Below are 12,374 nucleotides of genomic sequence, written 5' to 3' on the forward strand. Positions count from 1 at the left end.
CCCCTTATATCCAAGTACAAATATTTGTTTACTGTGTTTACTATACCTCACTTTATGACTGAACGGGAAGCTCTGTACAGAGCTATTCCTGTTCATTCATTCTGTGCAGCTGTGACTGCAGATCAATCTGTCCTCAGTCCCTTTCTCTTTTTCAAAAGAAAGACATCAGGGGTCTGTTTCGACCCCTGATATATCACCAAAGCCAAAGAGTCCTAAAGAAATATGTAAAAAATAAAATTGTAAAAAAAAGGTAAAAAAATAAAACAACTAAAATAATGCACTGTTACTGTACTAATGACACTGGCAGGTAAGAGGTAAACACCAGGGGCGAGAAAAGGGTTAAATGTGTCCCTAGGGGGTACTTGGTAACTGTGTGGGGGATGGGCTTGCTGTGTTCATAAATAGGAGGAACATAGGATCCCTGTGTTAATCTCTGACAGAACAGCGGTCTGGCATGTTTACATTGCTGTTCTGTCTCCACGGGAGCAATCGTGGGTGCCTGGTGGATATCGGGGCCGCCGGACCTGCTGATTGGCGCACACCCCCACTAGCTGTCCCGCAAATTGATGTACATGTATGTCATATCGCGGGACAGAGCCGACCTGCTGCAGTATAAGGAAGGCGGCTGGTTGGCAAGTGGTTAAAATACCCAAAAACACTTAAAGCAGCATTAAAGCCAAAACCCCCAAAAAATATTACATTGCAGCTTACCAATCATTAGATATAGTGGCTGCATCAGTTTTCCTTTCTTCAGCTTTTTTCCCCTTCTGTTTTTATCTGGCGATCTGGCCAGTAACACCCCTCCTGTATTTGAGTGCCCCCATGCTGGATAAGGAAGCATAGGGGCATCTTTGTACAGCAGCGTTGTCAGTCTGGGGGGGTGGGGAGGGGTTAGATGTAATAGCAGATTTAGACACACTAACAAGTTGAGGCCAAACTCCAGCTCACACTTTACAGTCAACAGTCGCAGCAAACATTGTTTTTTTTCTTTTGGGATATAGGTTTTATGAATAAATAAAAGCTGATCATTGCAAGCACCTTTGTCCATGCTGAATGGTTTGTCTCATCCATGTAAACTGATACATTCTGCTTGAGAGCTTATGCTTTTGAAAGAATCACAGACTCGCTGACTGGATCACCAGATGAAAATAGAAGAAAGAAAGCCTAATAAGAAAAATGAATGCTGCCATAACATCTAAGAATTTTGATTCCTGGTGAAACCGATGTATATCATACCGTTTTCATACGTTGCATTTAACGTGTTATTTCATTGTTGCTAATGTTTGCCTGATTATTCTCAATAAAGCTTTTTATTGCAAAAAAAAAAAAAAAATCTAAGAATTGGTAACCTGCAATGTAAAGAATGTCTGCTTTTAGGTTTATTTTATAGTTTAAGGTTGAAAAAGAAACTAGTCCATCCAGTTCAACCTGTGTGGGTGTGTTAATACTCATTGACCATTGAAAAAGTGCTTGAAAAAGAAAAATGTTTTAAATTATTAAATGAAAGTTAGGTGGTGGAAAGTGTTTCTAAATCCTATTTTAAAAAATTTCAACAAGTGAGCTGTTCTGATTATTGTTTTGTATCAGATAATCAAACAGCATAGAGTTTTATAAAACATTATATATATATATATATATATATATATATATATATATATATATATATATATATATATATAGAGAGAGAGAGAGAGATAGATAGATAGATAGATAGATAACGGAAAATTTATATCAATACTTACCGTAATTTTCCTTTCCTGATAGAACTCCATGGCAGCACACGTATGGTAGGCTCCGCCTCCTCTCCTACCCTATAGGACCCCACTCCCATAAATTTTTGCTCCAAGCCAGGAGCCGTGTTCCATATATAGACTACTCCAGCAGATGGGAGGGAACTCCTGCTGCCATGGAGTTCTATCAGGAAAGGAAAATTACGGTAAGTATTGATATAAATTTTCCGTTTTCCTGACAGACTCCATGGCAGCACACGTATGGGAAATAACTAGCCATACACACCCGGGTGGGCAACTGCTGGTCAAACAGAAATAGGTTTAATTTGCACCGTCAACAGATAAAATCTTTAAACCAAAATCAACTGAGGATAAAGAAGCAGGTTCAACACAATAGTGTGACATGAAAGTGTTAATTGAGGACCATGAGGCCGCTCTGCAAATGACATCTGGTGCAACATGAAGGGAAGCCGCCCAAGACGTAGAAATCCCTCTGGTGGAATGAGCCGTCACCACTTCCGGAGGAGCCAGTCCCTTGGCTCTATATGCCCACTGGATGGTCTGAACTATCCAGCTAGAAATTGTTCTGGAAGAAGCCCTCTTGCCTCTGTTCTTTCCATAAAAGAGAACAAATAGATAGTCTGACTTGCGAAAGGAAGCTGTGAACTTCAAGTATGTTTGAAGGACTTCGCCCACATCCAACGGATGGGTACTCTGGTCATCTTGAGACTTGAATGTAGGTAAAACAATCTCTTGGTTGACATGAAAAACTGAATTTACCTTCGGATTGGACCCTAGCATAGGGACCAGGACAACCCGATCAGGAAAAAATGTCAGAAAAGGTTCTTTGCAACCTAGGTCACTAATTTCAGAGACACGTTTAGCCGATGTGATGGCTACTAAAAAGGCCGTCTTCATAGACAGATTCTTAAGGAAGAAGGAATCTCCATGTTCCAAAACTGTTGTTGAGAGAAACTCAAGGACTAGTGGAAGGTCCCATTTGGGGAACCTGGGTTTCCTGGGAGGTCTCATTCTTGACGCACCTCTGAAAAACTGCCGGACCAGAGGATGTTTTGCCCATGAGGTCCCCGTGAAGGCAGAGATTGCTGAGATCTGTACTCTGAGAGAGCCAACAGCCAGAGATAGGTCTAAGCCTGTCTGGAGGAACCCCAGAATGTGATGGATCTTAGGATTAGTGATGAAATCGGACTCATTAGACATGTAATCCTCAAACTTAGACCAGATCCTCTCGTAGACTTTGTTGGTGCCCGGTCTCCTGGCACTCATCATTGTGGACATTGCCGCACTTGGACAGCCAAGAGCTTTTAGTCTTTCCCTCTCAAGGACCATGCCATGAGATGTAACTGCGCTGGGCATGGATGCAGCACTGGACCCTGAGATAGAAGGTCCGACCTGAATGGCAGGGGAACAGGATCCCGAAAGCTCAGTTGGAGCAGCAGAGGAAACCAGGGCCTCCTTGGCCAAAACGGAAGAATTGCTATGATTTCTACCCTCTCTCTCCTGAGTCTCTGCAGGAACTTGAATATCACTGGGACCGGGGGAAAAGCATATGCTTTGTGGAACTTCCAGTGGTCCGTCAGAGCATCTACCCCGTAGGCTTGGGGATAACGCCATCTCGAGTAGAATTTCGTCAGTTTGGCATTGTTTGGAGAGGCAAACAGGTCTACTTCCGGAAGAATCCCCAGAGAGATGACCCACTTGAAGGTTTCTGGATGAAGAGACCATTCGTTGTTGTCTAGATTGGTTCTTGACAGAAAATCTGCCTGAACGTTCTGGACTCCTGGAAGATAAGCAGCTGATAGATTGGCAAGATTCCGTTGGGCCCATGCCATGATCGGTTTCACTTCTTCCAGAAGGGAGGAACTGCGGGTGCCCCCTTGCCTCTTGATATATGCGACTGCCGTCGTATTGTCTAGCCGTAGAAGGACCGAGGACCCTTTCACCAAGTGACGGAAAGCCATGATGGCACGAAAAGCTGCCCGAAGCTCCAGGACATTTGAGACCAACCCGAGGGTGGGAAAGTCCCACCTGCCCTGGGCCACCTCTGACAGGCAGTGCGCACCCCAGCCCGTCTGGCTGGCATCCGATGTCACAACGATCCAAGGAACGGGAACGATCGAATGACAATTCAGGAGATTTTCCCGTTGTAGCCACCAAGACAGACTCGCCCTCATAGAGGATGTTATCCGTACAGGAGTGTCTGGATTCCCAGAGCTCCATTGGCGGAGGAAACCGATTTGAAAGGGCCTCATCCTCCACTGTGCCCACTTGACCATGGGGGCCGTGGAGACCATGGTCCCTATTATTTTCAGACACTGTGATGCCCGAAGATAAGGAGTTGACATTGCCGGTTGTATTCTGCTGCGGATCACCGGAATCTTCTCCACTGGAAGAGAGATGGTGCCTCTGGAGGTGTTGAAGAGTGCCCCCAGGAAGATCAAGGATTTTGACGGATCCAGATGGCTTTTCTCCAGATTCAAGAGCCACCCGAATTCTTGAAGGGTGGAGATTACCTGAGATCTGTGTTGCAGAATCTGTGCTTGGTCTTGAGAAAGAAGAAGCAGATCGTCTAAGTAGTGAAACAGTCGGATCCCTTTCGATCTGATCAGAGCTACAATAGCCAGTAAGACCTTTGAAAAGACTCGAGGTGAGGTGGTAAGCCCGAAAGGGAGACAGGTAAACTGGAGATGCACTTGACCCACGGCAAAGCGAAGAAACTTTTGTAGTTCTGCTGCCACTGGGACATGGAAATAGGCATCTTTTAGATCTATGGAGATCATCCAATCTTCTGGTTGCACCACTTGGCGGATAGTGAAGAGTGTCTCCATCCTGAACCTCTCTTTCTTTATGAAAGAGTTCAGATGAGTCAGGTCTATGACCGGTCTCCAAGAACCGTTTTTCTTTAGCACCATGAATAGAGGTGAATAAAGGCCTTGAAACCTTTCTTCGGCCGGAACTGGGATGACAGCACCTTGAGAGATCAGGGAATCTACGTATGACAGAAGAATTGACTTCTTTTCTTCCACGCGAGGTAGAGCCGTAGGGATGAACCGCAGAATTGGAGTTTCTTCGAAAGACCAAACGTGACCATGAGACACAGTCTTGACGGTCCACTGGTCCGTAATCAAGGCTGCCCAAACGTTCGCAAACTGACGTAGACGAGCGCCTACTCGCAACGCTTGAGCAGGCCTGATATCAAAAAGACTTTGTGGTCTCCCGACCACTAGAAGGTGTTCCCTTGAACTTCTGACCTGTAGGTTGAGATCTTTTCCAATTCTTTCTGAACTCACGTCCAGGCCTGTAAGAACGAGCTTCTCTGGATCGATCCGAACTTGGTTTGTGCTGAAATCTTCTGCGGTCAAACAAACGGCGATCCTGAGGGAGGAAACCTGATTTACCACCAGTGGCACGGGTAATGGCACTGTCCAGCTTGTTGCCAAAAAGGGACGCACCCTCAAACGGAATCCTGCACCAGGCTTGTTTGGAAGCAGGATCGGCCAGCCAGGGACGTAACCATAAAGCACGTTTGGCCGTGACAGAAGAGAGCATGACCCGCGCCACCAGGCGAATGATATCAATGGAAGCCTCTCCCAAAAAGGCCGTTGCTAACCTTAGTTCATACACAGCCGAGCTTCTGGCTGCTTCTTCTGAGACACCTTTCAGTGTGGTCTCCACGTTATCTACCCAAGCCTCCATAGCTTTGGATGTGGCTGCAAGGGCTAGGGCTGGCTTGCAGGTCATACCAGCTAACAGATAGATCTTTTTGAGATCCGTATCAATTCGTCTATCCAGACCATCTTTAAATGAGACGGAATCTTCCAAAGGTAGGGTAACGTGTTTGACTAGCCTCATCAAGGCTGCGTCTATTGTAGGTGCAGAATCAAGATGCTTCACCTTGTCGGTCTTAAAAGGATATAACCTGGAAAATTTGGACGATAAGGAATTCTTTCTTTCAACTCCATGCCATTCGTCTGTAATGATTTCCCCCAGCTCATTCAGAAAAGGGAAATGATCCCGTTCTTTCTTGAGATGTTTAAAGTATTTCTTCTGTTTTGCTGGGGAGTCTGCTGGCTCTTCCCATTTTAACGCCTCTTTTACCGCTCTTACTAGCGGAGAGATCATGGCAAAATCAAAACCTGAACTTTGGTCTTCTAGGTCATCCTCACTTTCAGAGGAATCCGAGAAGCGACTCGGCTGGGAAGTGCCTGGCTCTACGTCTTCCCTCTGAGGGAGAACTGGAGTATCGGTTGTATGCCCAGACAGCCGGTTGGAATCCCAATCCCTTAAGGATTCTTGCACGATCCGCCTGACCAGGGTTTCCACTGGTGGATCTGGGACTTGTTTTTCCTTGATTGCCCGAGAATAGCAGGCATCACACAAGGATCTATCCTCAGGGACTACAGCCCTACAACCCCAGCAAGATTTGTGTGCGGGGCGGTCAGCATGTCGGGAAGACCGGCTTGGACAATCATCATGGCGCCTAGACCTAGACCTGGATCTATGGTGCCTGGATTTGGATGATGCATGGTGATGGCCTGAAGGTGATCTATCCTTTGATCCCGATGCAGGACGTTGGTCAGACCTAAAAGGGCTGAAAACAAAGGAAAGAAAAGCTCAGGCTACAGTAAGCCAGCTGGCAGACAAGCGAGAGTTAAAAGCTAAAGCTCACCTGTTGCGCAGGGACTGGCCACCGGGGGGCGGTGAGGCATCCATTGCAAATCACAGCGATATAACCTGCAATAGGAAGGATGTAAGAACTCAATCTTACCTTCCCATAGCCGCCTTTCCCCTCCCCCATTCAAGCAGGACTGACCCAGCACAGGACTTACCAAACACAGGCAGAGACACAGCGTGGGGAGGCCGCCGCAAAAGCCCACAGACATCCCAAGAATGACAGCTCCATCAGCTGTTTAAATTTCCCGGGAGCCGTAAAGCCACGCCCCCCCCGACGCCACCGCGTCATGGAGGACCGGAAGTGGCGTGCGCACATGCGCAGACCACTTAGGAACCAAGCCTCGCAATGAACACCCAACTGGGAATCAGGAGGCAGGGGGAGGAGCCGAGAGCGACGGCCTGGAACGCAGGAGCGCTCCAGCCGCCATACTAACCAGGAAGCAAAACGATATAAAGTATAAAGTAAGCAATACATTACCACCAATACCGACAGAAGGACCTGGAACGCTCCTCAACCGGAGACTAGCGTGTGCGTCAGGGCATAAGGGCCTCCCGCTAGTAGCAAGGACGTTTGGCCAAGCGATGCAGCCCACCTCTCATTCAGGATTTATGGCATCTTCCGGCATCATTTCAAATTGCCCGGGTCCACCCAGTAGTACTGAGATTGCTGGACTAAGGTAGAAAGGCATCATCCAGGAAAGCCACACGCCACCAGGTATGTAAGAAAACGCATCCTATAAGGTAAGACTTCTCTTGCGGAAGGAGGACAAAAAAGGAACACGGCTCCTGGCTTGGAGCAAAAATTTATGGGAGTGGGGTCCTATAGGGTAGGAGAGGAGGCGGAGCCTACCATACGTGTGCTGCCATGGAGTCTGTCAGGAAAGATAGATAGATAGATAGATAGATAGATAGATAGATACAGGGCTTTTTTTCCTCAGAGGATAGGGGCAGGAACTCCCGCCTAATGAGTCAGCCTTCGTTTCTGCCCCCTACCCACCTCTGAGCACTGTCCCTTGGTTCCACCTGCTAGCTACCTCCCACTATTGCTCCTTTTAGAGAATACAGAACCAAGTATAATTTTATGCTACTAAGTGATTTGCAATGAATTTGTTAATGATAACAAGAAAGGCAGTAAAATAATTCCCCTGTTGTGAGCAACAATAGACCCCACCCCAGCAACAGTAGACACCCCAGAAACAATAGACCCCCCCCCATCAGCAACAATAGATCCCCAATGCAACAATAGACTTCCTCCCAGCAACAATGTCCCCCCAAAACAAAATACCACTCCAGGAACAGTAGACCCCCAGCAGCAACAACAGATCTACCAGCAGCCGGCATCAATAGACCCTCAAGCACACCCCAGCACTACTTTCCATTATATAAATTAATTGCTGGAGGTTCCGGAACTGCGTTCCCCCGCGTTCCCGCTGAAAAAAAGCCCTGGATAGATAGATAGATAGATAGATAGATAGATAGATAGATAGATAGATAGATAGATAGATAGATAGATAGATAGATAGATAGATAGATAGATAGATAGATAGATAGATAGATAGATAGATAGATAGATAGATAGATAGATAGATAGATAGATAGATAGATATTTATATCACTCGTTGTGATTAAACCGATCAATAATGCAATGAGGTACAGCCTATCTTGCAAACATTAAAATAAACACAAAAATACACTGTACTTAAATCCTAGTCTGCAGATGCAGGAACGCAAATAACCTTGGATTCCATGTATACCCATGCAAAGTTCTGTTTTCTTTGGCAGCCAGCAGCTCTACTATAAATTCACATTGCACCACATAATATAAGCACACAAATATCTGGTGTAGTGACTCTGGCTTTATAGTAGAGCTGCTGGTTAACTGGAACATATGGAACTGTTTTCGGGGTATCCAATAAAGCCAGGGTTCATCGAATAGTTGCAAAAATAGGAGCGCAAAGTATTTCTGTATTATACACAAATTGCACTCCAGGATTCATTGCATTCAGTATTCACATTATTCACAAATCTAAAAATGTCTAAAATGATGACTCTTACATAGCTGTCAATGGTATGCAATTCTTAAAATGAAAAAAGTCTACTATAACCTTATTTCCTGCATTATACATTCATTCTCATCATCATTCTTATCCTATTTGATCATCAATTGACATTCACACAATATTGACTAAACTCTGTACCTTATCGACAAACATATTGGTCCCAAAAAAAATCAGAATTACTCATTGAATGGTCCATGGCCCAATGAGACAGTGTTGTATAATACAATCTTTGCTATCATTATTTAGCAGTATAGTGTCCTTGATTTGAAATGAGTGGCAGTTAGGATTAGAAGAGGAAAAGGGTCTTACCTTGTGAGCTCCTCCTGTAGTAATGTCCCTTACCAAGAGAGACTCTGGTCTGTGTCTTGTGTCAAGGACCATCCAATATCCATCTCAGTGAAAAGCTCCCAGGTTTTGCCCTGCAGTCAGTGTCTGCGTCATGGGAAGACAGGGTTAATAAGGCACTGTGCTGGCTGTTTTCTGTCAACTTTTATCACATCCATCTCTGCACAGTTCAGAATGAGGAGAGAGGTAGACAGAGGGCTGTGACTCACTGTATTTGCTTTCCTCTCTGTGCTTTCCTAAAGCAGCTGACAAACTCTCATCTCTTCCCTTTTTTCTAAAAGCCTGAGGGTGACAGAAGAGGAGAGGAAATGTCCATATGGAAAAGGACAGATGGGGGACAGGAGTCTGTTATATATCTGGATGAATATATCAGATATACTCCTCTGTCAAAGATCTATGGTGTATTTTGTTGGGAGACCCTAGTTGAATAACTACTGTATGTTGAAGTTAAAGAACTAAGTTGGTTGCCGAGGATACAACCTAAACGACTTACCTGGTGACGACTGGAATGTTGTGGAGGCCTCTCTTGCACCTCTTGCCCAATACTCCTGAAGACGGAGTAGAACTGCATGATTCTGGATAAAATGAGAATCACAATTTTTTTGCTTAGAATAAAGATCACGATTCTCAGCGTAACATCTTTCACATTATACAAAAAAATTGGGCTAACTTTAGGCCTCTTTCACACATACAGACGACCGTTCATTTCATCAGTTCAGTCAAGTTTTTTTGTCATCAGTTTTTTTCAGTTAACATCAGTTTTTCATCCTTTGTCATCAGTTTTCCATCTGTTTTTCATCCTGTATCATCAGTTTTTCATCCGTTTTTCGTCTGATCCATTTTTTTATTGGATGAAAAATAGGGCTTTCGTCCGTTCAAAAAAACTGATATTGATGGACGAGGAGGAAAAGGGATGTAAATGAATGATCATCCATTTACATAGGAATGCATTGATGTCCGTTTTTCATCCATCAACAAATGGATGAAAAACGAGCGAACGGTCCGTATGTTTGAAAGGGACCTTCGCTTTAGTTTTTCAGGCGGACCTGATCGGATGCTCCATGCATCCCTATGGGGCAGCAGGTGTCAGGGGAGACATCTACGCTGACACCCGCTGCTATCCGATCTGATCCTGTCCGTGAAATCCGGACGCATGGAAACCCTATTTTCCATCCATCTGGTGGATGGGATCGGCTGAGAATGGACAGGCGGTCCGTTCTCGTCCGATCTCCCCATAGAGGACAGTCGGGATCTGACAGCTCTGTCTCCGCACACAGAGCAGAGATGGAGCTGTCATCCGCCTGCTCAGCGGGGATTAGCGGATCATTCCCCGCTGAGCAGAATGGACTCCGTCGGGTGCACCGCCCGTGTGAAAGAGGCTTTATTGTTTCGTTTTTTTTTTTCATTCATTGAAGTATATTTTTTCCCAAAAAATTGCATTTGAAAGACCACTGCGCAAATAAAGTGTGACATAAAATATTACAATGACTTTCATTTTTATCTCTAGAGTCTCTGCTAAAAAAAAAAAATATATATATATATATATATAATGTTTGGGGGTTCTAAGGCTCCGTTCACATGTAGGCATTTTGGGGCGTTTTTAGGGAGTTTTTCTGCTCTAGGATCAGCTCTCAAAACGCCCAACAAGACAAATCCTATTAATTTCAATGGCCCCTGTTCAAATCTGAGCGTTTTGACGCTGTGAGCAAAACGCCCAACGTTCAAAAAAGTACATGAGCTTCTTTTTGGGCAGATTACAGGCATTTTCCATTGGTCTCTATTCAATCTAAAAACGCCTGCACAAAAAACGCCTGTAAATCGCAGTAAAAAAACGCGCAAAAACGCTACGCTCAGGTGTGCCTAAGTCATTTTCGAGGAAACATACTGATTTTGACTTGTAAGTAACAAGTATCAGAAAAAGGCTTAGTCTTTAACCACTTAAGGACCAGGCCTATTTCTGACACTTGTTGTTTCAGGTGAGAATGTCACCTCTGCGGAGAGGGCAGTCTCACTATTAGCATTCTAGGTTGTATTTGTGTGCTTTTCTTTTGCAGGCTTGCAAGAAGCTCCTATGCCTCAGCGGAGGTAGTCCATGGTAACTTGTAACATAGTTAGTTAGGGTGTTTGGCCATTTTATCCCACCAATCATTATATGTTTGGCGGGGGGTGCACTAACAAAGTGCACTTGGTGGAGTTCTTCTTTAACCACTTAAGGACCATGCCTATTTCTGACACTGATGGTTTATAAGTTAAAATCAGTATTTTTTTCTAGAAAATTACTTAGAACCCCCAAACATTATATATATTTTTTAGCAGAGACCCTAGAGAATAAAATGGAAATTGTTGCAATACTTTATGTCATACCGTATTTGCGTAGCGGTCTTACAAACACAATTTTTTTTTTGAAAAATTGTACGTTTTTAAATTAAAAATAATATTATATTATATTAAAAAATAAGAAAACAGTAAAGTTAGCCCAATTTATTTCCTATAATGTGAAAGATAATGTTACCCTGAGAAAATAGCCTGCTTCAAAATTGCGCACGCTCGTGGAATGGCAACAAACATTGGTTTCTTAAAAATCTTCATAGCCGACGCGTTAAAATTTTATATTAGGTTAGGTTTAGACTTATAGAGGAGTTGTAGGGCTAGAATTATTGCTGTCGCTGTAACAATTGCGGCGATATCTCACATGTGTGGTTTTTACCTTTTATTTCTACACTAACCCTTTAAAAAAATAACTTTTTTGATTACTTTTATTCCTAGTGCAAGGAATGTAAGCATCCCTTGTAATAGAAATAAGCAGAACAGGTCCTCTTTAATTGTGTGATTTGGGGTCAAAAAGACCTCAGATCTCACATCTACCCTTAAAAGCAAAAAACATTTTTTTTATTTTTTTCAGCAAGAAAAAAAATGGGCCCTTTAAGGCTGTTAGGAGGAAGCAAAGTATGACGTGGCTCCAGTCCTCCAAGGCCAAAGAGTCGAGTGGGGGCCATCTTGCCCTCACTCGACTTCCTGCCTGGGACATTGACAGACCGTATCGTTTTCCCCACTACCGACGTCTCCGGTAAGCGAGGAAAATGACCGGGAAGCAGTGGGGGGTGGGAACGACGTGTTACCTCTCCCGCCGCCCATAAAAGTGATTCCACTGTGAATCCACCACTGGGACCACTTTTATGTGAAAGAGGACCGCCAGCCGAGTAAGAAAATACCGGTGTTATGGCACTTACAGTATCTGCTGCCATAACACTGGTATTTAACTTCAAAGTACCCACGTAAAACGGCAGGCGGTCCTGAAGTGGTTAAAGTGGTTGTAAAGTCAGAAGGTTTTTTATCTCAATGCATTCTATGCTGCATTAAGATAAAAAGCCTTCTGTGTGCAGCCCCCCCCCCCATGCTTACCTGAACCCCCTCTCGATCCAGCGATGTCCATGACTGACTCAGCTGTCTGGGACTCCCCTTCTCATTGGCTAAGACACAGCAGCGACGCCATTGGCTCAAGCTGCTGTCAATCAAAGTCAGTTAGCCATTAAGGAGAGAGGGG

General features: G+C 44.5%; 1 protein-coding gene across 1 annotated transcript in view; it reads right to left on the reverse strand.

Moving 5' to 3' along the window:
- The window catches only part of LOC309553960 (chromaffin granule amine transporter-like), a 67,767-nt gene extending 58,751 nt beyond the window's left edge, over positions 1-9,016 (reverse strand). Inside the window, exon 1 of the mRNA XM_082255471.1 lies at positions 8,795-9,016. Coding sequence (XP_082111597.1) covers positions 8,795-8,866 — 72 coding nt within the window. The 5' untranslated portion in view covers positions 8,867-9,016. The remainder of the gene's footprint in view (positions 1-8,794) is intronic.
- Positions 9,017-12,374: the final 3,358 nt, after the last annotated feature.

The sequence above is a fragment of the Pelophylax lessonae genome (assembly GCF_965119305.1).
Source record: "Pelophylax lessonae genome assembly, chromosome: 4".
NCBI classification, from domain to species: domain Eukaryota; kingdom Metazoa; phylum Chordata; class Amphibia; order Anura; family Ranidae; genus Pelophylax; species Pelophylax lessonae.